General features: G+C 48.3%; 11 protein-coding genes across 11 annotated transcripts; 6 read left to right on the top strand and 5 right to left on the bottom strand.

Moving 5' to 3' along the window:
* Positions 1-1,531: 1,531 nt before the first annotated feature.
* Positions 1,532-2,597, top strand: EDB93DRAFT_775376 (uncharacterized protein). Its single transcript, XM_041457424.1, has 3 exons — positions 1,532-1,872; positions 1,933-2,061; positions 2,121-2,597. Exons 1-3 carry the CDS (start codon positions 1,622-1,624, stop codon positions 2,329-2,331), a joined length of 591 nt encoding a protein of 196 aa, XP_041304111.1. The 5' UTR covers positions 1,532-1,621; the 3' UTR covers positions 2,332-2,597.
* EDB93DRAFT_1242330 (MoaB/Mog domain-containing protein) lies at positions 2,512-3,696 on the bottom strand (the record flags this gene model as incomplete). Its single annotated transcript, XM_041451999.1, has 7 exons — positions 2,512-2,743; positions 2,803-2,942; positions 2,996-3,195; positions 3,253-3,329; positions 3,381-3,419; positions 3,478-3,558; positions 3,614-3,696. The coding sequence occupies 7 exons, from the start codon at positions 3,694-3,696 to the stop codon at positions 2,512-2,514; spliced, it is 852 nt and encodes a 283-aa protein (XP_041304110.1).
* A 464-nt stretch (positions 3,697-4,160) lies between these two features.
* Positions 4,161-6,625, top strand: EDB93DRAFT_1330799 (ADP/ATP carrier receptor; the record flags this gene model as incomplete). The annotated part of the gene is made up of 11 exons (XM_041455179.1): positions 4,161-4,613; positions 4,659-4,702; positions 4,758-4,905; positions 4,958-5,214; positions 5,265-5,328; positions 5,382-5,562; positions 5,609-5,808; positions 5,858-6,053; positions 6,100-6,180; positions 6,233-6,488; positions 6,542-6,625. The coding sequence occupies exons 1-11, from the start codon at positions 4,349-4,351 to the stop codon at positions 6,623-6,625; spliced, it is 1,776 nt and encodes a 591-aa protein (XP_041304109.1). The 5' UTR covers positions 4,161-4,348.
* A 601-nt stretch (positions 6,626-7,226) lies between these two features.
* EDB93DRAFT_1253871 (uncharacterized protein) lies at positions 7,227-7,554 on the top strand (the record flags this gene model as incomplete). Its single annotated transcript, XM_041453536.1, has 2 exons — positions 7,227-7,316; positions 7,363-7,554. The coding sequence occupies 2 exons, from the start codon at positions 7,227-7,229 to the stop codon at positions 7,552-7,554; spliced, it is 282 nt and encodes a 93-aa protein (XP_041304108.1).
* A 1,013-nt stretch (positions 7,555-8,567) lies between these two features.
* Positions 8,568-10,613, bottom strand: EDB93DRAFT_1091517 (putative diphthamide synthesis protein-domain-containing protein; the record flags this gene model as incomplete). The annotated part of the gene is made up of 11 exons (XM_041446366.1): positions 8,568-8,689; positions 8,739-8,828; positions 8,880-8,969; positions 9,019-9,145; positions 9,198-9,367; positions 9,420-9,561; positions 9,612-9,841; positions 9,900-10,075; positions 10,130-10,207; positions 10,260-10,378; positions 10,434-10,613. 11 exons carry the CDS (start codon positions 10,611-10,613, stop codon positions 8,568-8,570), a joined length of 1,524 nt encoding a protein of 507 aa, XP_041304107.1.
* A 24-nt stretch (positions 10,614-10,637) lies between these two features.
* EDB93DRAFT_1231501 (uncharacterized protein) lies at positions 10,638-12,711 on the top strand. Its single transcript, XM_041451293.1, has 2 exons — positions 10,638-10,939; positions 10,988-12,711. Exons 1-2 carry the CDS (start codon positions 10,730-10,732, stop codon positions 12,446-12,448), a joined length of 1,671 nt encoding a protein of 556 aa, XP_041304106.1. The 5' UTR covers positions 10,638-10,729; the 3' UTR covers positions 12,449-12,711.
* A 165-nt stretch (positions 12,712-12,876) lies between these two features.
* EDB93DRAFT_1168378 (uncharacterized protein) lies at positions 12,877-14,144 on the bottom strand. The gene is made up of 3 exons (XM_041450260.1): positions 13,687-14,144; positions 13,523-13,633; positions 12,877-13,469 (listed from the first exon to the last, which is right to left on the bottom strand). Exons 1-3 carry the CDS (start codon positions 13,798-13,800, stop codon positions 13,071-13,073), a joined length of 624 nt encoding a protein of 207 aa, XP_041304105.1. The 5' UTR covers positions 13,801-14,144; the 3' UTR covers positions 12,877-13,070.
* Positions 14,145-14,263: 119 nt separating this feature from the next.
* Positions 14,264-15,651, top strand: EDB93DRAFT_1302834 (proliferating cell nuclear antigen, N-terminal domain-containing protein; the record flags this gene model as incomplete). The annotated part of the gene is made up of 6 exons (XM_041454708.1): positions 14,264-14,315; positions 14,372-14,424; positions 14,476-14,689; positions 14,748-15,268; positions 15,320-15,505; positions 15,562-15,651. The coding sequence occupies 6 exons, from the start codon at positions 14,264-14,266 to the stop codon at positions 15,625-15,627; spliced, it is 1,092 nt and encodes a 363-aa protein (XP_041304104.1). The 3' UTR covers positions 15,628-15,651.
* A 115-nt stretch (positions 15,652-15,766) lies between these two features.
* Positions 15,767-16,896, bottom strand: EDB93DRAFT_1091498 (uncharacterized protein; the record flags this gene model as incomplete). The annotated part of the gene is made up of 2 exons (XM_041446365.1): positions 15,767-16,559; positions 16,616-16,896. The coding sequence occupies 2 exons, from the start codon at positions 16,894-16,896 to the stop codon at positions 15,767-15,769; spliced, it is 1,074 nt and encodes a 357-aa protein (XP_041304103.1).
* A 698-nt stretch (positions 16,897-17,594) lies between these two features.
* EDB93DRAFT_774870 (uncharacterized protein) lies at positions 17,595-19,324 on the top strand. Its single transcript, XM_041457423.1, has 5 exons — positions 17,595-17,671; positions 17,730-18,157; positions 18,209-18,533; positions 18,586-18,626; positions 18,688-19,324. Exons 2-5 carry the CDS (start codon positions 18,086-18,088, stop codon positions 19,126-19,128), a joined length of 879 nt encoding a protein of 292 aa, XP_041304102.1. The 5' UTR covers positions 17,595-17,671; positions 17,730-18,085; the 3' UTR covers positions 19,129-19,324.
* Positions 19,325-23,448, bottom strand: EDB93DRAFT_774828 (uncharacterized protein). The gene is made up of 3 exons (XM_041457422.1): positions 23,272-23,448; positions 21,169-23,181; positions 19,325-21,118 (listed from the first exon to the last, which is right to left on the bottom strand). The coding sequence occupies exons 1-3, from the start codon at positions 23,300-23,302 to the stop codon at positions 19,521-19,523; spliced, it is 3,642 nt and encodes a 1,213-aa protein (XP_041304101.1). The 5' UTR covers positions 23,303-23,448; the 3' UTR covers positions 19,325-19,520.
* Positions 23,449-23,813: the final 365 nt, after the last annotated feature.

Below are 23,813 nucleotides of genomic sequence, written 5' to 3'. Positions count from 1 at the left end.
AGTCCAGTTCTGAATGTTAAGTAAGATCATTGATGCTCGTTCATATCAAGGTTATGATGTGAATTCTCGCCCATTATTTGACGTTTCCCCCACATGCCCCCCTGACCAAAACTGCCCCAAAGTGCGGTGATACGCTTCGAATTCTACATGCACGTTGCGTCATTCAACTCTACAAATCACTAGTAACTCGCGCGTCAGTGTCAACGGCCATACTCCACCGATGTGAAAGCAAGAATATGACTCACTCTGCAGGCCAGCTCTGGAAGGTGCTGGCATGCAGGTGAGTCATGTTATTAGGTCCAGAAAAATGCTGATACTCACGCATATTTTCTGAACGCATTTTGCAACCTCGCAGTCTTTGTGCATTTGGCAAGTTGCGGGACAAATGTCGTCATCAATAGTGGACATGGCAGAGCATGATGATACTAAAGCAGCAATGACGGCGAGGACAATTGCAGAGGAGAAATGCATTTTTTGCGACTCATGTGTATGGGATCAGGTAGTTTTGAAGGCGATAGTAGGAAGACGGCTGGCTTTTATATTGTTCTCCGGAATTACTGTTGCGTCGCTGTGCCTTCAAATGGACACATATCTACGATTAATGCCAGCACGTTACCATATTGCTAGTATTGTGGGCAGAACCTTTCCTGCAGAACTCCCGTCGCACATGTCAGGTTCTGCCGGTTCTGCAAGCGTAGAAAAGTTCTTCCCAGCCGCAGCACGAACCCTTGGCAACAAAAATTCTTTGGAAGGGAGAGGCGCGGCGTAACCGCAAGTAGGCCCGGGTGACGGCCCCCTGACGCTCGCGCGAGTGAGCATCCAAGTATGAGATATGGGGACATACGACTGACCGCACCCACAACTGAAATGTGTTTGCCTCGGAATTTCTATGAAAGTCGGAATGATATAAGGCTCCGGATGATGAGTTGTACACTGGAGTTGAAGCTATGCTACTCGGGCCAGATACACAATTACTGGTTCACAGCATATGAATCCAGGAAATTATCAAGTTTCCCTTAAGGAATGTACTTGGGGAATATCGTCCTGAGATAGATGACACCTTTGAATGATGGAATGTACTTACGGATAGGACTGTAAAGCGCTGTACAGTGTGTGGATTACCCCAAGCTAAGACGTACTGGAGCTCTGTTATGCAGGAGTATGCAGCGTAAGGTTTGTACCTGTGATTCGCATCGATAACAAAGGTCAACACACTGTACACTGTCGCTGTGTTTGCACAAACTAGTACGTACCGTTGTCAACAGGAGTCTCCCGGGACGCTCGCATTTTTCTTGGACTGCGGATATATCCGCCGTAGCGCCGTACTTTGCGCCGGACCGGAGGGTTGGTTTCACCTAAGAATGCGAGGAAAGGACAAGATGAGTCAGTAGAAAGGTAATGCCATGATGTACTTGACGAGCGTTACACTAGTGACTACTAGTAGAAGGTCTTCCGACTCCGGCGACTTCCGAAGGCCGACCCCTTCCAATTTCCTCGGCTCGCCTTTGGCGACTCGCGAGCCCCCATGACCGATTTTTCTCAAACGAGCACGGTGCTCCGGCTTTCCATAGAATGAGGACAAAATGAGGACCCACGCCAACATCTCAGCTGAGAATCTCTAATGGAACCCACAGACGATTATGCTTTTCCTCCCGTTTCTTTAAAGCCTCTTTTGACTGAGATTTCTGGGCTTCTGAGGTCGACCTCGTCGACGCTTGCAGTGGCAGAAACTACATCAGGTGGTCTCGTGTCAGCTTCCCTGCTCTCTGTTTCTGGAGCAAGCAAGTTTTTCGCGGGTGGAGCGACAGTGTATGCCACAAAATCACGGAGGGCTTGGGCAGGTTGGACCGATCAGGACGTGGTGAACTACAAGTCTGTTTATCACAGTAGCTTATTACTGTCGATCAGCTGCTAATGGACTATCCTGTTTAGTGGACCCACACCGAAACTCGTCATGGAGCTCGCAGCGAACGTCAGGGAGCAGATGGATGTCACATACTGCATTGGGGAGTGGGGTGCTGCAGGTCCTACTGTCCCGGGTCCACCACTTGTTCATATGATGTGGGCTTCATTATTCTCCATGTCGCTGATGACACGATATTAACTCTTGCAATTTACAGAGCAGGGCAAACATGTATTGCCGTCGTGTCTCGTGAAGGTGCTGTGACTCGTGTCGTGAACACAGGTGTCGCAGACAGAGAGAAGAATATGATGGCTTTTACGAAGGCAGCCTTGGTGCTGCTGAGGGACGTTCTTGCAGGAGATGTCAAACTGGAGCAGCAGTACCGGCCTGACTCAGGGGGTTCGGAGCCTGAGGCCACCAAGTTTTAAGCATTTCACGCCACACTAGTAGTATCAGGTGCTATTGTCACCCGGTGTCTTAACTTTATTGCAGCCTCACATACATGTTGCACGCATACTTACCTAGGCCTCATATGTGGTTGATACGTGAGATAATCTACCTCAGATACCCTCCCGGCCATCATCTCTGGGCAATATCTGAGACCTACATCACTGCCTTTTTGCCTTGCTCATTGCCTCGGTCTCCTCTGCACTCAGTATACGGCCTTGCAGCTCTTTCTCCACCTCCAACCCTAGTTCTGTCACACGTTCACGGTCTAATCCAATTAATGCGATGTGTGCGCCTGGGTGATGGAGCGGGTAAGAGCCTATCCGGATATTCTCAGGCTTAACGCGTTTCTGTAGAGCTGCGAGGAATGGCGCAATGGACGATTCCGGGAGTCTTCAACATCATCAGGAGCTTGATCCACTGGCGGTGGAGAAATAATGACAATAACTTACGGAGTAAAGACTTGAAGCCTGAAGGGACGGGCATCTTCTGTGGGTAGAGGCAAGAAAGGCTTCAAGTTATCCAATAGCTTCTGGAAAAGTGAGGGGATTCCTGGCAATATGCATAGCTTGCCTTCCAGTCGAACAACAGGCTGCCAATGCATCTTAATGCACGATACCACGCGAAGGGGTAAGGAATACGCACAACCCAGATGTGGCTAGCGACAAAAAGAACCTCGCCAGCTTCCGGAAACAGTGCCATACGTTTACGAGCGGTGCGTTGCTCCTCGCTCTGCTGCGTCATCCATGTGCGATGTCGGCTAGATTCTTCCATACGTGTGATAGTTTCATCGTGATATTTGAGCTCTTGTCCGAAAGACTTTGCAAGAGATGCGTATGTGATATCTAGAAATGGATGCATTCAGACCTCCAACTGTTACAACAGGGGTTGATGCACTATACCATCGTGAGTGGGCCCTATACCACCAGAGGTGATAACGAGATCATATTTCATGACCATCCTTCGGCTAGCTTCAATTCTAGAGATCCCTGTTATTACTCCTGATGATGACAAGGGCGAACTTGCTTACATCTCGAGCTCGTCGTCTGCAATTACCTCAATTTTCTGGCTGTATTGTCGAACAGAAAATCAGCAGGGATAGAAAGAATTGCTGAATAAAATCTTACAGCTCAATACCATTCTCAAAACAGAAGCGCGCAAAGTAATTCGAGTTACGGTCCAAGGTATTTCCATTCAGAATTTCATCCCTATAGTGTCGCCATGATTTTAGCTGTGTACTTTACTACAGAAGATGGGACATACCCGATGATGAGAGCAGCAGCAGTCTTAATGTACCGTCCCTCTCCGAGTGGATTTTTCGGAATTGGGGAAATTGGGAAATTCATGACTGGAGGTTTGGGTGGTAGATTCTCTTCTGCTTGAGAAGCTCCTGCAGCCGAGAGGGGCACTGGTAGGGATGAAGACATGGCCTGCACCGATGATAATAAATAAAGTAACTCAGAGTCGACCTAATGTCCGACGACAGTTGATCAATGTTGACTCGGAAGAATGGGAGTGAGAGTTCACGTTGAGCGTCAGGCTGAAAGTCACATGTGAGAATCAGTGAGAAATGGTACGCATGACCTGAATCAGATTGCTCCCTGCTAATTATAAGTAGGAGACAGGTTCAAGATTGAATATTGAGGCCGGAGGGAACCAAACGCTAGACTGCGACTCGGAGTTGAGTTAGTCTCCCGGGCCCTCCCGGGCCCATATAGTACTAGGCAGGCCACGTTGTGATTACGACTTGAACATACCTGCCAGTGGTGACCGGATCAGACTCAGTGCAACATTCATAAATGACATGCATGCAAACACCATTATCACTGGATATACAGAGGTCGGCTCAGTGCAGATGATCCCTATGTAAAAAATATGCGGTTCGACAGGATAGTCTTATGACGTAAATATTCCCACGTCGATGTTTTGGAAATTTTGACTGTACTCAGCTGTTCAAGCCGAACATTCGCGTCACCGCCATCTGTCCATTCTTCCATCATGGCCACCACCTCGTCAACCTCCTACTTCGAAAGAATACAAGACTTCGTGGCCGAAAATAAAAAGGCAGTCGTTATAGGAACAGCTGCTGCCGCGCTCGCTGTTGGAGGTGTCATTTACTATGCTTCCACTTCGCGCGGTCCAGGCGGTGACTTGGAGAAGGGCAAGATGAGAGACAAAAAGAAGTCTTCAAAGAAGAGGAAGACCGTCAATGATCCTGACGGTCCCCTACTTGAGGAGATAAAGCCCAAAGTTACTGAAGAGGGTTAGTATTACTGCATTTTGGAAGCTCGCGCTCACCACCGAATAGAGGATGCACTATCAGCGGAAGAGATCGCCGGGATGTCAGTGGAGGTCAGTACTTTTGATACGTGATTTATTCGTTCACTTCAACATAAGAGACCCACAGGAGCGCACAAAATTGGCAGGCACACTCAAGACACGGGGCAACACGCTCTACCAGAACCGAAAGTTCCAACAGGCAGTAGACATGTATACGCGTGCAATCCAGGTGGCAACCAAATCAGAACCTGTGTACTACAGCAACCGTGCGGCATGTGCGTTCCTCCCGTCAATATCAACGTGACGCATGTCTCACTCACTCATCAGGTTACATGAATATGACACCCCCTAAGTACGAGTTGGCGGTCCAGGACTGTGATGAGGCGCTGCGTGCCGATCCCAGCTACGTAAAAGCGCTGAACAGGCGTGCCAATGCTCTTGAAGCTTTGTCCAGAAACCAGGAGGCTCTGCGTGATTTCACTGCTGCCACTATCTTGGATAAATTCCAAAACGAGTCGGCTGCACAAGCTGTGGAACGCGTCCTGAAGAAGATTGCTACAGAAAAAGCCGCCATCATCCTTAGCGTGAGTATAACAATTACGAGAATCACTGACACGTTGCTCATTGAAGTTAGACGCGCGAACCTCGACTTCCCTCATTCACATTTGTTTCAGCTTACTTTGCGGCATTCCGTGTCCGTATGTACATTCACTTCCATCATTTTAATCTCTGAAACCTGATTTTGCACAAGGACCCCTGCCTGCACTCCCGGAGAACCCGTCAACTGGTGATAATACTCTGATACTCGCATTGCAAGCTTTAGAAGCTGCCGACTATGCACACACTGTCTCGCTCGTGAACGAGGCAATGGAACAGGGTATTTCATGGGAAATAGGCAAAGCCGAAGCTCTTAACCTTCGCGGCACTTTCAAGTTAGCCATTCCTTACTTTGAAATGCGCCGATTAAATTTTGTATAGGTTCCTTATGGGTGACGTGTCTGGCGCTAAGGAAGACCTGTATGAATCCGTCAAGATCCTTCCTTCCTTAACACAAAGCTGGGTGAAGATTGCGAGCGTGCACATGGAGCAAGGCGAGGGTACAAAGGCCTTCGAGTGCTTTGAGGAAGCGATCAAGCACAACCCCCAGGACCCCGACATCTATTACCACCGTGGACAAGGTGAGCGATTTGTTTCCTGTATGGCCAACCGTCACTCATGGATTTGCAGTTCTCTTCATCACCAATGAATTCAAGGAGGCCGCAGACAACTACACCAAGTCCAGCGAACTCGATGATACATTTGTATTCTCGCATATCCAACTTGCCGTCGCCCTGTACAAGATGGATGAACTTGCGCGGAGCATGGCCACCTTCCGACGGACGATGACCAATTTCCCTCAACGGAGCGAGCCTCAGAACTACTAGTGAGTAGCTGGATTTGATGATAGCTTTCGTCTAATGACTCGTCAGTGGCGAGCTATTGTTGGATCAACGGCGTTTCGCGGATGCTGTTGATAAGTTTGATCGCGCTGTGGAGCTCGAGCGTGCCAAGTATAATTTTTCTTTTCCTCTTTAAGGCATCGACTCACTTTAACTCAACCAGACCTCCTCCGATGAACGTTCTCCCTCTTGTTAACAAGGGCCTTGCCATCTACCAATGGAAACAAGACATCGCTGCTGCAGAACAATGCTGCGATGAAGCCTTGAGAATTGATTCTGAGTGCGAACCTGCAGTCGCCACGCTTGCCCAACTGTCTTTGCAGCAGGGCAAGATTGACCGCGCCGTTGAGATGTTCAAGAGGCAGGCGGAACTGGCGCGCAGTGAACCAGAGTTGATAAATGCCCTTACGTATCAATATGTGAGTCGATACGAGGGTATTGGCTGATCCTGATCTAACGAGGCGGTTTACAGGCAAGTACGGCACAGTTGGAGTTTACGCGCAACTACCCCGAAATGGCGGAGCAATTGGCACAAATCGCAAGGTCGATGACTTAATGTAAAAGTGGATGTTTACTTTCACCTCCTCTTCTCGTTCGCCCTATATTGTTCTACGGAAATCGGACACGTGGGAGAAAGGGGTCGATGGAATCCCGCAGGTCATCAAGGACTAATTAGATTGCTCAAGTTATCGGTTTTTAATGCTTAACACATCTTTCTCTTTATCTTATAACGCACACCATTTCCAATACCACGCTCACTCCACTCGTTTCTTCTACTGACTTGAAAGTTTGGCGCAATTTAACAAAACATCCGGGCGATGAGCTTGTACATAACAGGCACTACAAGCAATTCATAGGTACATGGGACACTCGAATTCATATATGACCAGGAACTACCTGAGACAGTACCATGCCTTCTCGAGATAGTATGGCCTCGACAAACCACGGAACTTCACTGAATACGCCATTCGATCGCCAACTCAAACTATTGTCTCATAACTACGCGGGGGAACTACGCGGGGAAATGTGTGTTCGGGTTCGCTTAGCGTCCGCCTTCTCGGTGATCTGAGGCTTGACCTCAATGACCTGTTTCCACGCTAACCTACTTACATTACTTAGCCGCACGAGTTTTCTTCGCCCACACCGAAAAGGCTGCCATGTCCTCTTTTTTGTGTATTATCGTCAAGGTCTTCGTCGTTAATGTTGTTTATAACATCGATGCTGGATGGGTTCTCTCCAAAAGTTCTGTGCGCTCTTCTCTTCAATTTATCATGCTGACCTGACAACGCGCAGCTCATTGTCGCTACTGTGACTTGCGTTAATATAATAGGAGTAATTGCCCATCCTCAATCGGAGGACGACTTTGCTCTCCCACCTTCTCCTTCGACGACTTGGAGGCTTCGAGGACACTTCCTACCGCATCACAGGAAACGTTTCGCATTTGATACATCTTCTCTAACGCTCGTGGTGTCTGTCGCTGATTAGGTCATTTCTTACCAGAGCGGGATGGATCTGTCTGGGTGCTTACTGACCGTCCTCGCACGATTGCTGCTTGTGATATGTTTTGCAGTGATCAGGGTCTCACCCTCACATGGGACTGCGTCCACTTCTGTGACTGATCAGTAAAAGAGAGGATCAAGCAACTCCACGCTGGTTGGTTGAACTAAGCGAAAGAGAAAATCATATGCATCGCCTCATGAACCTAATTCTATGGACCTTTTAGCTCACCCTGGATCCTACATTACCATTGAATGGCATGGTGTTCATGAAAACGAGAAAACACACCGGCTGCGTTTGGTTAAATCCGATCCAAGGATTCCAGAAGCAGAGCTCAGGCGAATGAAGAACCTCCTGAGGTTGTGTCTGTGGATGAGATTGATCACCACTAGAGAAAAAGGAAGAACCTGTTCGAAATGAATCACCAATATCGGAACCACTGTGTCACTCAATGTGCGCCGGTTGAAGCTGTAATTATACGAGTTGCAACTTGAAGGTGAAATGTCTTCTAAGCATGAGACGGGGTTCGTGCTGTCATGACTCGGATGGTTTTTTGTGAGCCATCCAGGCTCGCGAACTCATTCTCTGGTCATGATATCAAGGATCCCAACGGGCGGCTGATATATATTGCTGCCAACGTTCAAGCAATCCGCATCAGCCACCTGTTGAATCTGAATCTAAGATTAAGATAATCCTGATCACTGCGCTCGAGCTTTAGAACATCTTCCCAAAGTTAAACATCAATATTCACAAATGACCACTAACGCATGGCATAGAAAAATCTAACTGTAAGTTAATCGCGCTCAACTAGAGCTGTGATGATGAACCTACTTGTCCAATAACTGAGCAATTGAATCTCTTGTCAGATCACAATTTAAGATGATACGACTGGTGTGCTTCATATCGGAACTCTGTCTGATGACAAGGTGCTGTACATTGTTACTCCCGAAACAGTTCGAGGGGTACTACAGCGTTCCTCGAGATTAAAATGCATGATATATTTATGAGTGATCGTCAGAATAACCACGAGCGATACCACTGCGGCCTTGCTCCAGGACAGATGGAGAATCTTCTCCAATTTTAGTTTCCAGCCCTTGATATGAGCGGGAGTGAAGAAACAATGCTGTGCCACAATTCATACGAGGAACATCATATGGCAGCAGACTACTCACCTGCCGCACTATCAGCTAATTTCGAGAGAGAACCATCTTGGTTTCGAAGAGTAAGAGCATCTGAAGTTCCCTCGGCCGACGTCTTATAGTCTTCAACTTTGGGATGTAAGATAAAGTTAAGTACGTCGCAATTGTGCTTACTTCCATAACGTTTTGCTTGTCGGTATTTTCCTGTAACCAAAGAGAAAGTCGGTTGATCTGGATCGCCTCCATTGTCTTCAGCAGCGGTATCTAGATGACATACATAAGGAATCGAACTGCAGCACTTTTGGAAGCGTACCAAGGTTACTTGCAGAGTCTGCGGCGAGTATTTTCTCAAAATCTAGCACGTATCGTCCACTCCAAGTGCCTTCAGCTTGAAGTGCAACCTCGAGTTCAAAAGGGGTGACGATCGGTCTTAAAAATTCCTGTGCGTCACAGGGAGTGAGCAATTCGTTGACTTCAACGAAGCAGACCAACCTTGGAATCTATCACACTATTTTCAGGACATGCGATTAAAATGAAACATTCGATCTCCATGAAATTCGCGAGTTTCGCAGGATTCAGCTTGCCAACACTGATCGTATAGCTTTTCTTCTGTGCACGAGCTAGAAGCTTCCTGACGTGGGCAATGAGGGGTAGATATGATGCTAATGATGTGTGTTAGTGATCACAAAGACGACAAGAAATAGAATCACTGACTAACTCCAAGAGTGCCTATGAGGATACCAAAAATATCTGCATCTCGTGCCCTCTGGACCATGGCGAAGCGCCGCATCAACAACCTATTGGTCTTATGGGATTGCAAGTGAGTGGATCTCGTAGAGGGGTCGTATGAATACACCTAAAAACATCATTAGATGCCAATATCAGATAACAATCAAGGTAATTTACCTCGCAATGAGAGTGCGTCATCAATAAATTTGTAAGGTTGAGGCTTTCGCCACCAATATATGCGATAATGACATTCGTGAAACTACCTTCATCGGATTCTGCACCAGCCTGCTCGAAAGGCTTGGGACTTTGCACGATGGTCTTAGGATCAAGCCTAGTTGGAAGTGGGTCGTGCAACACCCTAGTATTCAGGGGCTGCAATTCACTCTCCAGCCTATGGGTAATTACATCTGCGTTGCTGGTAAGTTTACGTTGAATGATAGCATCCAAAGAAGAGACTTGAAGCACCTGCATGGCAGGAATATCCAACATCATAGCGAAGTAAAACGGTCGGTCGATTATTGGTGTTACTAGTTGTAACTTGTTGTAATTGTGTCGTTAAACATTGACCGATTTGGTTGATACAATCATCAACATCAATAGGCTTCTTTCCAAAGACATAGACTACAGGCAGCCTAGAAGGTCTATAGTAGAAACGTCACGTTGCATTCAATCGGGGGTGGGTCTCGGGCACGCACTGGCTTAAACAAGCGTGGCCGTAATGCACGATTAGGTCTGCATCGACATGTTGTGCCGCAACCTCGTCAACACAGCAGCTGTATTTCGAAGTGTGTCAAAAGATGCCTTCTACACCGAGTAGTAACTAACCTTCCGTAGGAAGTGTCGGCTAAGACGTAGATATCATGACCCTCGCCTGTTTTACTTTTGAGTAGGCGGTAGATTGGAACAGAATGACACAAAAGTTCATCAGGAAATTGGAGAGCTACCTATGCTAGTATGAGCTATGGTTAGATTGAGCAAAGTAAGACAGATCTCACTCACTCGTTTGAAGTTCCCTTCTACGATTGCAGCTACTGTTCGTTCGATCTCGTAAAGTTCGAGGAAGTCGGACGGAGTTATGTTTCGCGTATTAGATGAGTCTATATTCAACTCTATGGTACGAGAAATCGCATCCTCTCCTGACGCTGAGAAAGTAGAGACAGCAGGAACTTCATCTGACATCTGTGTAGGAGTAGTCCGGATGAGTCAAGATCAGAAGCAGGGGACTTTCTGCGGGACTTGCCGATATTGACACTGAACCTTGTCTCCGCTTGTGCTAAATAACAGTAGTGTCCTTCATGTCTGCCACGCAGCCTCACAGGGTGTTATTTATTCCGGAGTTGCTGGGCATCATCCTCAGCTTTGTAGACGAAGATGACCATGTGAACAACGCGTGCGTTTGCAAGCAATGGTCAGAGATTGCTCTGGACATCATTTGGAGGGAGGTAGACGATCTTTCCAGGCTTCTTGCTCTCTTGAGGCCATACAAGATAAAGGGACGGTACAATGTGTGTCATCCTGTCTCCCTTACCGTTCCCCTGTTCATTATATTCTAGTTATTTGATGGACTGCCAGACTCAAGGGACTGGGCGAGATTCCAGAAGTATGCCAACCGCGTGCGCATTCTGCGATTTCAGCAGGATAGGGACGTAGACTATTCTAGTCTGCTCGATGATATGGCCAGAACAAGGACAACGCTCGATATGCTCCCGAACCTGCACACTCTGAAATGGATCTACGAAGATGTTGACTGCATGGAACGAGCCACACTATTCATGCATCAGCGTCTGAGGCACCTCATCATATCTGCGCCTCCTCTCCGCCACAAAGATAGGCTTTCATTTTTTCTCGACATCTGTGTCCGAGCGCCGCACCTCCACTCACTTGATCTCCATGTTCCTTACCGCGTGCAACATATCGAGACTGCCATCCTGGGACTTCTTCGAGGTCTTCCGGATCTGAAAAAAGTTAATTTTCCCGAATTTTTCCTCACGTCAAGTATCGTATCTGAGCTTTCGCGGATGAAACACATCAACATCGTACAATTTGAGTTTGGGCACGAGCAAGGGTTCGGTGAAGAAAGGGATGTGGAGACCTTCGCGCCTGTCCTCGAGGAAGGAGCATTTCCCGCACTGGGGGACCTAGCCATTACTGCCCGCATTGAACATGTCATGCGATTCATGAATGCGGACTTTGCGCCCATCAATATCACATCCCTATTCATCAACACCTATGTTGAACATAAACCCGAAGAATTACACACGTTGCTCGTTATGCTCTCAGAGAGATGCCACGGTCTCTCCGAATTATACATCCTATTAGCGCACCACGTTACTGGAGAATCGGAGCTAGTCCCCGCAAACCAAATCACATTCAACACACTTACACCACTACTTTCGTTCTCGAATCTCGTTACATTCCAGGTTATGCACAAATACCCGGTAAACATTACTCTGGAGGAGATCGAGGAACTTGCATGTCGGTGGCCGTCCCTCGAGAGTCTAACTCTGAATGAGGAACCACTTATCATGCACGAATTTACGCTTGACTTACGAGCTCTCGTCCCCTTTGCCCGCCACTGCCCAAAGCTGCGCCGACTAGGTCTTTTCATTGATGCCAACCCTACAAAGACCCCTCCCACGCTAGAATTGAAGCCATTTGCAGCCCTTTGTTTCTTGTCTGTAGGAACGTCGCGAGCACACGACCCGGAAGCCGTCGCTGCGTTCTTGAGCCACCTGTGTCCACCCAAATGCAAACTCGAAGTTGGCGTAACCTGGATATCGTTTGGCGTCCGTTCGTGTCGTATGCTCGATGATGACTTACGGATGGAAATATCAAACCGTTTCCATCCTTGGAATTACGTTAGGGATATCTTGCCTGTCCTTATTCAACTCCGGAAGGAGGAAAGGGAGAAATCGAGGGCTCTGCAAGAGGAAGTTGAGGATCTGAGGACGAGGACTCGCTTGTTGATGGACAAGATTGACATCAAGGCCAACGATTCATGCATCGTTGCATAAGTGCCGTGGCTTGCTGATGCGTCTGGACTCGATCATTGATTGATTATATAAATTGTGAGTTGGGACACATCGCAGATATATAAACTACTTGCAGATGCTTCACATATAATCACCTTGAATGGTCTCCTTGTTCTCGACCAGCTACCACATTCCTGAATACCCAATACCGAATGTGTCGTAATAACATTCAATTGGGATTTGCAGACTAAAACTCCTGACTGTATTCTATGGGTGAACGTGGTATTTGCAGGAATCAAGACTTGGGCGCGTTGAAATTCATATTGAAGCACCATAAAATATCACAAGACACCCCAGTGTTTCGAGGTAGACGCTGACTTATACTTCAAATTTCCGGGCCCGAGAGCCTTTGAGCGCTGACTCGAGATATCATGATGCGTAAGGCCTTAAACTTGAAGCATGATACATTAACCTGTCCAGACGTATAACGTCGATCAGAACTTCGAATTCCCTTCTCCATTCAGCATTTCGACGATCCCGCAAAACGATGTAATATAATATCCAAGGCAGTCGATTGAATCTCTAAGCTTACAGCTACAGTAGTATTGATACAAAGCATTTCCGTTAACGTTAAAAAAGAGGGGATGTAATCATGAATGCGATGCTATGTAAGTTGTGGATTAAATTTGCGGTGTTTTGAAGGAATGGATATCCGGGGTTGCATAGATGTGTCAAATGAAGGTAGGTGGCGGAGTTCATAGCGAGCATCGTTTGGTGACATGTGGTAGTTTGTAGGCGGTGAAGACCTTGTGTGATCAGAGCATCTTGAATTGTTCGAATCCGGAGTGAACTGGTTTGTAGGTAACAAGGGAGACCGAGACAATTTATTTGGTGCTCGAGGTACTCGAATGGTTTCTCCAGGTGAGAAAGAGGTTAGCCCAGTGAACGATGAAACAGTGTAAGGTGAGGGGGTTTGTGACCGTTGAGAGTATTCTAGCTCGTCAGGGAATCCGCTGGGCTCGGGATAATCCGGTGTTGGAGTGGGGGATGGTTCGTCTATTGCCTGAGAGAAAATTAATGTAGAATGGAGGGAAGTAGAGAAGGACTGCAGCGTACCCATGGGTTAGGAACCAAAGGAACAGGGTAGCGTGACCACGAGAGACCATCAAGGTCACTGAATTCAGTCTTTACTGATGCAAATGACATGAGGAGAGCTTGATTGAGCGCCTTTGTAGATAGTAAGCCCTGTGGAGTGCTGAATAGAATACGTAGCTACGCACTTCAGGCATTACGAGTGCCTCTTGTTCCCAGCGTTGCTGCTCGAGCTCTTCGAGCCTGAGCCGCTCCATGCGAAGTTTGCTACGGTCCGTAAGATTGGTTTGTGAAGTGGTCATAATAATAAGCTCAAGAAATGGGTAAGACAGGGTTTTCTGAGGTGGCAAAGCGGTAATCCAGCCGTTATATATCGCCGACGCTTTTGTCAGGACAAAAAAAGCAAAAGTTCATCCACGCTACCACAGCATATGTTTGTTTTAGTGAACCACAAGTAGTATGCAGTTTGAATTCGAATTTAGGGATACAAATGTAGTTAACACAAGCAACTTCTAGAACATCCAATTGCCTAGGCCAAAGCTCAGATCTCAAGAGCGTGGTGAAAGTTGGTGACAGCGCTCGACTTGCTTTTTCATGCCGAACGGCATACCGTGACAGGTCCTGACTACGTGACAAATGTGACATGACGCGTAAAGACGCGGTCCATGGACTCGTCCGTCTCCGCTTGAAATGGTGCAGTCAACGCGACCTAGACGCGTCTAGTTTCTTTCCCTTTCTCTTCGTTCTCTTTCTCTTGCACTCATCATGCTAGAAGCAAGACTCCAAGAAGCAGCCCTTCTCAAGCGTCTGCTGGACTGTAAGCTTTATTCTGGCCAATACTCGTGGTAGGACTCACTCGTCAAAATTTCGTAGCCATTAAAGAATTGGTGACAGACGCCAATTTTGAGTGCAATGAGGAAGGAATCGTAGGTTTTGTTCCGCCAGCAGTCATTTCATTATGATGATGCGGCTTCTAGAACCTTCAAGCGATGGATAACTCTCATGTAGCCCTCGTTGCTGTCAAGCTTGAAGCAACAGGTTTCAAAAAGTATCGCTGTGATCGCCCAATGCCTCTGGGTGTCAATCTCAACTCCCTCACAAAAGTACTCAAGTGTGCCAAGGATGATGACATCTGTATCATCAAGGCGTCCGATGATGCTGACGTTTTGAACCTTGTCTACGAAGCAAGGAGTAAGCCCTTTTTGTTATATTCCCTAACGACCATGTTCATGAACAAGCCTACGCCAAGGTTCTGACCGAATCGCGGAGTATGACATGAAACTCATGGATATCGATGCCGAGACCCTTGGTATCCCAGATACAGAGTACGATGCACGAGTTACTATGACCGCGTCGGAATTCACGAGAATTGTCCGAGACCTGTCGCAACTTGGCGAGTCTGTACGGATCGAAGTTTCAAAGGAAGGTGTGCGCTTTGCAAGTGAAGGCGAAGCTGCAAACGGTAACGTATTGTTGAAGCAAACTGAGGCTGCCCGAGAGAAGTACGCCAACTATGGCAAGGAGGACGAAGAACCTAAGGAAGAGGATGATGACGAAAACGACGAAGAAGGAAGCAGCAGCAAAAAGAAGATCAAGAAAGAAAAGAATATGAAGAAAGAGGACGCTGACGTTGAGATGGATGGTGAGGACGAGGATGAAGAACAGGAAGAGTTCAAGGCCAAGTCAGACGATGAAGGTGAGGAAGAGCAGGATGAAGATGAGGATGACAGTAAGAAGAGTGGCAAGAAGCGCAAGAAAGCACCCGCAAAGGTGGGTTGTCATCGTTTTAATTGTCATTCCACTCTTTGATCAGTGCTCTAGTCTAACGCCAAGCCCGCCAAGAAAGTGAAAAAATCGGACGAGACTCCTACAGATGGAGGAGTCCTTATTGAAATGAACCAACACGTATCATTGACGTTTAGCTTGAAATACCTGGTCAACTTCTCCAAGAGCTCAGCATTATCAAACACGGTGCAGCTCATGATGAGCAACGACGTGCCACTTCTTGTACGTTTAGTTCTTAATGTTGGTCGACTATTCTTAACAAATGGTGCTGTGGTTAGGTATCTTACAAGTTCGGGCAAGGCGAGATCAAGTACTACCTTGCACCAAAAATTGGCGAGGAATAAACATTGTATAACACTCATCCTGCATGTTAATCTGGTTTTGTATCTATGGCAATTCATCGCCTTTCGTGCTTTTTGTGTACAGTAAGATAACTGCGCATTCTGTCGCAGTAATACCATGATAATAAATGTTGTAAAAAATCTAGTTGACATCCTCCACAGATCTTGGCTCCCTGAGTCCAAACCACTCCGGAATCAACTCCCATACCTCCAGCCTTGCCTTTTTAATGACATCCATAAATTCAGTCTTACATACCGAGCACATTCTCAACCCACACGTCTTTACGCCATCTGAAAAATCGGTCCTTTCCAACATTTCCGCGGCTTGTAGAAGTGTGTACAGCGGATCTGCGTCACGTCCGCATGCAATCCCACCAACAGAACGCAGAACGTTGAGGTGTATGAAGTAGAAAGACTCGACGCAGTGCACGGCACTCAACTTGCCAACATTTGCGCAGTTGGTAGACGGACGGTCGCGAAGTGCAGATTCGAGGAAGGTATGTATGTACAACTGCGCAGCCTCGCGACCCAGGAACGTAGTGCACAGGTGATCGTCTGAGAGGCGGGCGAGCTGACCTTCGGGCTCGCCCTCAGTGAAGAAGATCGGGGGTGGACCACGGGTGCCGTTGAGAATCTTGCTGGGGCCGTAACGCGAGAGGTCATAGAGCGCACTGGGGAGGAAAGTGTCAAGGTTGAGCTCGTAAGCGAGATTAAGCATTAGGATAGGGTGGGGGAAAATCTCGCGGGGGTTGTAGCGGCCCGCACTATCTGTCCCGTCGTTCTCCCTGCGATCCCAATCAGAGAGTGATGTGGGCCAGTCTATTGCAAGACGGGCGATGCAGCGTTCGCGTAGGTGCTCGATGAAGTATTTCGTGGAGAGACGAAGTACGGCAGAGATAGCAACAAAATCTGCTGCAGTGTGTTTCTGGAAGTAGCTATGCGTAACGCTATAAGCATTGATTCAGAATCCTAGACAACGCTAGATACTCACATTCCATCATACAAAGCAATGAGCAGGTGGTATAAATCGGTCGGACGGTCGTACAGCTCGACCGAAGGACAACCGTCGACAAGGCTCTGGTTGACGGGCTGTGGAACGGAAAATAAGTCACGAAAGACCTCCGAGTGCCTTTCGAGTTGACCGTGGTGGACCTTGAACGCTGCAGAGTCGGCGATAAGGACGATATTACCATCCGTAAACCAGATGTCAGATCGGATGAGAGCCTTGGGCAAAGCATCGCCGTGTTGACTACAGGAGCTATCACAATCCATAGCACGTCGAGTTGTTCAGGGCCCTTGAGAATGCTCGGAGTACGAGTGGCAATTGAGGCTGAAGTAGTCTGCATCTATTGAACTCAAGATGTTAAAGTTAAATAACTCCTGGATGTTTCAAACGAGACGGAGGAGAGATTCGCCATTCGAAATAAGCCTGGAGGACCGGGTACATCGAGCAATATAGTAGATGCGGTCGAATTCAAAATGTGGTGGTGTGCGCCTGGCGCCAGACTGAGTATGTGATTGGTGTGACCTATGTACTAGTGGTAGCGATTATTTCGAGGTTACAGAGACTGGAGTATCGGAGTCGGATCACCCCGGTCCTTGTGGCGATGTGTTTGTATGTATTTGGTGAGTTTTGAACTACCATCAATCTACTGTCACTGGAGCAGAACTGGGACACGGGCGGTGACGAATAGCAATACAAATTACACGATCCTGTCACCGTAAATCCACTTGTCACTGCCTTCGAATTGTATTGACAGTGAGTCGATGGTTCACTGTAACGGAGCCTCGCCTTTGATATCACACCTCGACCAGACCCTGGAAATGACAGATGTTAAACTTGGTTTCTACGCACCGGGAGTAAGGGAAGCTGATGGAGGCGCATACATCAGGCTCACTGGCACAGAGTACTGCATCCATCAGGCCCAGGTGTGACCCGGGGTTGAAATTTCGAAATGTATGCGTTGCTGATTTACATAAGTTTCTTACTCCAGAACTGACAAGTTAAAATTAGCTATCATGATAGCTTGCAAGTACTGCCAGGATAGTAAGTGAGTCCCCTACAATACTATCGAGTGAAGTTGATCAAAATTTTGCACATGAAGTGCGATTTGATGATTTTGATCTGCTAGAGTAATGCGGTCGTCTGAATCATGAAATGCCTCGTCAAGCTTTGCTGATGGGTTTTTGTCTCGTGTTTTCTAATGTTAGGAACATGGAACATACCGCATCATGAACTGCCAGGCGCGGTATACCCGTGCCATCCTCTTAGGGCTCTCTCCTGGTCTCCCAGGCATCCTTCAAATATCAGAGTACCGCCTTCACTATACATCAAGATGGCGGCATTGATGATAATTACCATCATCTATGCGACAGTACAGGAGGTAGAGTATAAAAGTTGGGTATGTCATCAACAAAGGCAGTCTAAAACTACACAAACCAACCCTCTTGCCAATACAATATGTCTGAACAACCCTTCAAGTCATTTGCTATCATCGGCGCAGGCCCTAACACTGGAATTCATATCGTGAAGGTGACGTTCGTAATTATATTCTTGCAGTTGTCATCCTTAACTAGCTACTAGGCTTTCCTTGCCATTGACACCCCAATTCTGGTCATCGCACGACCAGCCTCCACGAATGTCGCTGCGCTTCCTGCCGATGATCCTAACCTCAAGGTTGTTCGCGCAGACTATACATCTGCATCCGAAATCTCCACAGTTCTTCGCGAGCACAAAGTAGATGTCCTCATCTCGACTGTTACACTTGTTTTCGGCGGTGTAGTTGGCCAGAATGTTCTGGCCGACGCTGCTAAGGAGGCAGGTGTGAAGCTCTTCGTGCCCAGCGAGTTCGGTATCAAACCGCAATTAGCTAAAGGCGGCTTGGCTTTTCAAAAGACTGACTTCGCGGGCGAGTGATCATGATAGCGTATCGTGGCGTCGACTCATCCTCCGTTTCACAGTTTATGCAAAATCAATCGGACTGCCAACTCTTCGCGTCTTCGTGAGTAGTCATTCATAGGATATCATTCTAATAAGCGTTGAATGCAATGAAACGACTACAGAACGGGTTGTTTTACGAATTCGTCCCCTGGCTCACTGCGTTGGCTGATACCGGCAAGTTCTATATCGTGAACAAAGGAGAAACACCAGGGTCCTTTACTGCAGTATCTGATGTTGCAGGATACGTGGCTCATATCCTTACTACTCAACCTCCATCTCGTCTGCTTGATGTTGAAATTCAAATCGAGGGCCAACGGGCAACGCTCTCGGAAATCGGGGCCTTATATAAGGGCCGTGCACCTGTGGTACACTGCGAAGCCCTCCCTGAAGGCGTGGTGAACGCGCCCTTCCGTACATTCTTCCAGAAGCATGCTGGGGCCGGGGGAGGAAGTTGCGGGTGGAACCCTGCGACAGAATCGGACGACGCGGAATCGGCTAGCAGGGATAATTCACTGTGGGAGGGGCACCACTGGTTGACTGTTTCGGAGGCTCTTGGACTGTAACTGGATCCAAATAGTGCTATTTCTCTTATATATATGTTGTGGGGGCCATACAGTATCTTCGCAACTTAGATGAATGACCATACATTATCTATGACTAGACAAACAGTATGAAGTCTATAGTCCTGTCGTTCCTTGCTGAATGACATGGGTTATCAGGTTCGATTTGTGTCGTATTGCACATGTATAATGTAAGTATATTCGTGAATTCGTGGATGCTGTGAGGGTACGTGTTGTCATAAATATCAACGTGATGGCGATTATCAAGTTTCAAGCACAAAAAACAATCAAAGAAAAGAAAAGAACAACACACAAGATATAATATGTACAGACATAACCATGCATGCGGTGCGTTGCGATGATGATGAAGTCCCAATTGAAGTGCGATGAATGAACTACGATGATGGCGAGTTCGTAGAAGCGTCCAGCAGCGCGCGTACTTCCCTGATACATTCGTTTAAGCGCAGATGCACCTCCTTAGCATTGTCGAGCAGAGGCTTAATATTTTCCGGTGTCATCGACAATTTAAATTCGGAGAACAACGAAGAGTCACCATCCGGCGGCTGTGAAGGCGCAGAGCGTACGGACCCCGATATTGCAAGCTTGTAGTTCCGAGACGGCGGTCGTGAAGGGCTCGTTCGCGGCCGGGAGGTGCGGTGTTGAGCGTTCAATTTCAAGCGTGCTTGACGATCATCAACCACCTCTTCCACGTTTGACAGTCTGGTCGATCGCATTGGTCTTATGGAGCGAGGGGATGGTTCACATTTCAGCGACGTCTGAGAGGAACACTCCCTCTTGGGCGACATTGGACGCATCTCATGAGGGTGATTTAGGTAAGGTGAACGTCCCTTCTTTCCCTTGATCGTGGCAGACCCATCGATCCCCAGTGCTCTCGCCGCTCCGTCAAGATCAGTGACAGAGTCAATCCGATCCCAATCCTCTTCCTCTGTAGTAGCACTGCCTCGGCTTGCACAGCGCGAACCGTGGGCGCTATCTAGCGAAGACTCTGCACCAGACGACGCATTCTTGTTCTTCTGCCCCAGGCGGAAGACAGACGCGAGTGAGGGTCGGCGTGGCGATGACTTATATTTTAAAGACTGTCCATTGTACGGCGAACTCAGTGCATCCCCAGTGTGACGCGATTCTGGTCTAGCACTCGTTTTGGAGGTTCGCTGGGGGTGTGATCGAGGAAGATGGGCATGTGGATAATGATGTTGGCTCTGAGAGCCCATAGATGATTGGGTGCTTAGAGACGTGGTAGACGCAGGCAGCGGTGACGGCTGGCTTGAATAGCTCCGCTTTAGCGATCGTAGCATGTCTCTTAGCCCACTCATGCCTATTCGGCTATGTCGCCTTTTCTTTCCATTCTGTGAAGTTTGCACTGATTCTTCAGAGGGAAGCGTAACTGTGCTGCTCATCGCATCTCCCCATCGCCATTGTCGATTGACATGCGTTTCTTCTGAGACCAATGCATCATCAGGAAGCGCACCATCTGTACTATTGAGGATGTCGCGCAAGAGAACAAGCTGTCGCTGGGTGAGATCGTGACGCCCTGATGATGATCGCCATGACAGATTGGATTGCGCCGTTGCAGCCGACGAAACAAATCCCGGGGGCAACTTCGATTCCTCGCCTGACAGAGTTACCGCTCGCTCGCGGCTCTTCCGGAGGTCGATTTCAGCCTGCGCAGCTGGCGCAGATACAGTGGAAGGCGGAGGAGAAGCAGGGGAAGGCGTGCCTCCGCCGAGCTCAATCAGTAGTTCGGCACATTCCCAGGGTATCTTGTACTTGGTCGTGATGGCATTCAGTGCTGCTGCTAAATGTTTGTGCTCTGAAAAGCTAGACTTGGGTTCGGTGTTAGAGCGCAGTCTGGAACGGGGACGGGTGGGGTGAGTCATGAGGGGTGAAGCCGCTCGGGATAGATGAGAACTCTCTAGGGCAGTGTGCACCTCGGCGACTAGGTGATGGTGAATTGCTTGCAGCTCTTTAAGCTCTGAGGAAATATTCAGTCAAGGCATGTATGGAAATTGCAATGGGACATACTATCGACACTTGCTGCAAATTCCCTCACCATTCCAAGGTCGCGTTTAAGGCTGATTTGAGCTTGACTAATTCTCGCTGGAATCTTGAGGTCGCCCAGTGAGTTTCTACGGGGGACAGAGGTACTAGATGATGGTGAAAGGGGAACTTGCGTAGCCCGTCCTAATGATGCAGATTGAGGGGATGATGCTTTGCCAGGAGAGGCGCGACTTGCAGAAACAGGACTAGCCTTAGGAGATAGTGATGCAGGAGCGCTGCTCGAGGGCACAAATAATGATTCGACACCCTGGCTGATATTATTCGGCGCAGAATGTGACGCGGTCACCCCATTGAGCGTCTTGGGTGGGGATGGTGGCTGTAGCTCTATTGGAGGAAGTAATTGATCTGGATGCTGAAACTCGTCGGGGAGTAAAGGTGTTGGGCTCATAGGAACTGGTGGGAGGGGTGTAACTTCGGCAGTACTCTTCTGCCGTTTGTGCTTTGTACCACTGATGAGGCTAATTTTCCGTATGCTGCCCATGAAGCCCCGACTACCCTCCCGATGTTGTAAATCTTCAGCACTCTCACTGGGATGACCAAACGTCTGCGATGCCATACGACCCACTGATGAGCCATATGAAGTGTGCCGCGTCCCTGAAGAGGTCGAAATGATCTTCCCCTGTGGGACTTGCATGGACGTGGGTCTCCTGGCCACAGAGAGAAGCGATGGCTTCCCAGGTGTCCCCACGACCTCACTGCTGCTACTTGGATCAAACATCTTGCTCGACTTGCGCTTTGAAAGTTTGGTGGGCGTTGACAGCATAGCCGAATGCATGCTATTCATGCTCTTCTCGTGCTTAAGTTCGGCGGGCGGCGGCGGCGGGGACCCAAACCCAGGGGCGCCGCCAGAGCGAAAAAACCAGCTCGGTCGCATGCTACTAAGGTCAGATGTGAGCGAGCTAGTTGGGCGTGGCGTGTGTTCTTGGTCTTCGTGACCGAGCTCATGCATCATTACCTCTGCTGGCCCCGCACTGGCTCGCTTCTTGCGCACACCCCACTTGACTGATCCGATGCGCGAAAGGAGAGGTGTCTTCTGTGGGCCCGTTGAGCCTGTGTCGGATTGGGGGAGGGGCGAAGTAGATGGTCGCTCGGGAGTGGACGGTGGAAGTGGTGGAGGTGAGTCGCGCTGTTCTTCAATTAACTCAAACACATTATTCTCTATGTGTGGAGGACGTGACTTTTTCCGTAGTCTACGTCGCTCACGGTGTATCGGTGGACTGGGTGGCAGCATAGCAAGTGAGCCACCTGATGCGCTTGGTCTCAGTGCCAAATGTGACGTGGACGTATACCCTACTGAGTTACGTCCGCTTGTAGTCGGTATTGAGAACACAGACACCGTCGGAGAGCGTGGAAATGGTTCTACAGGTGAGAGGAGTGACAGGGGGAATGCAGGCACAGGCGGCGGCGGGGACTGTCTCAACTTGAGCTGCGGTCGGCTGCAAGCTGTAATAGTTCTGTCCTCTTCCTTGTCAGTGAATCCAAACTCAGCCTCGTCATCTGATGAATCTGGATATGCCTCTTGACGCGTACGTTTTGTCATTGGGGTGTCGGCCTTGTCTGTTTCAAAATCGTCATCCCAATTCTCGGGGTCAGACGCGGATTTGAGGCGAGGAGGAGTATGATATGAATGGCGGATTTTTAGAGAGTAGGCGTGGGGGTGCCGTTTAGCAGGAAATTCAGTCCTATCCTCGAAGTCATCATCCCAGTTCTCTGCTTGGGTTGTAGAGCGCTTTGTGGGAGTTGATGGTCCTGGTTCCGCCCATTCTTCAAGTGCGAACGCAGGATGGTTCTTGTTGTGCCCTAGTACCATGGGTGACGAATGCTTGATGTTCTGCTGGTTTCCTTCGGTGTCCCAATCTTCAGTAAAGGCAGAACTCGCGACAGACAACCTGGGCTCTTGAGCCGCCTGATGTTTGTCGAGGTTCGATTCGTTACTCTGCTGGAATTCGAAATCATCATCCCAGTTCTCTGAGGACTCTAAATTCATCGAGTGGAAATGCAAGAAGAATTAAGGGATATATGAACATGAACATGCACGATCATGTGGCTACTTAGCGGCGTACTCACCTATTGTCTGATTCTGATTTTTTGTGTTCATACAGGATTCGTCGCGTGGTGACGAGCAGCCACTGCGCTCGAAGTAGTTTACGTGTTCGTCGCCGTTGCTGTAGTTGAAGAAGAGAATAATGCTTATTTGTTGGACTTAACAAGTATACTTGCTGCAAGTACCAACATGAAACTTTGTCGGAAAAACACCCATTTGCGGCAACTTGCACCCATTTACCTAACCCCCTTGCAACCCGCAACAGCCCTGGGACTTGTGAATACACCACATCTGTTATCTTTCTTTCAATGACCACAACACACTAGTGATTTCCAAATTTCATGTGGCAGATTGGAGAGGCTGATTCTCAATGTGCAGTGGGCATCATGATGGACTTCCATTATGACTTGTGAGGCTACTGCACAGTCTGCACTCACGTTCACGCTTCTCCGGCGCTCTTGGAAATGGAACATTCTCATGGTTTGACAGTGGGCACACGTTCATAAAAGAACCGCTATAGGCGGTCAAGCTTCAAGCGTGTACATTGCATTATGTGGAACGTCGT

The sequence above is a fragment of the Suillus bovinus genome (genome assembly GCF_016758785.1).
Source record: "Suillus bovinus strain UH-Sbo-P2 chromosome Unknown EDB93scaffold_65, whole genome shotgun sequence".
Classification (NCBI taxonomy): Eukaryota; Fungi; Basidiomycota; class Agaricomycetes; order Boletales; family Suillaceae; genus Suillus; species Suillus bovinus.
This window is presented reverse-complemented; position numbering and strand designations above follow the sequence as displayed.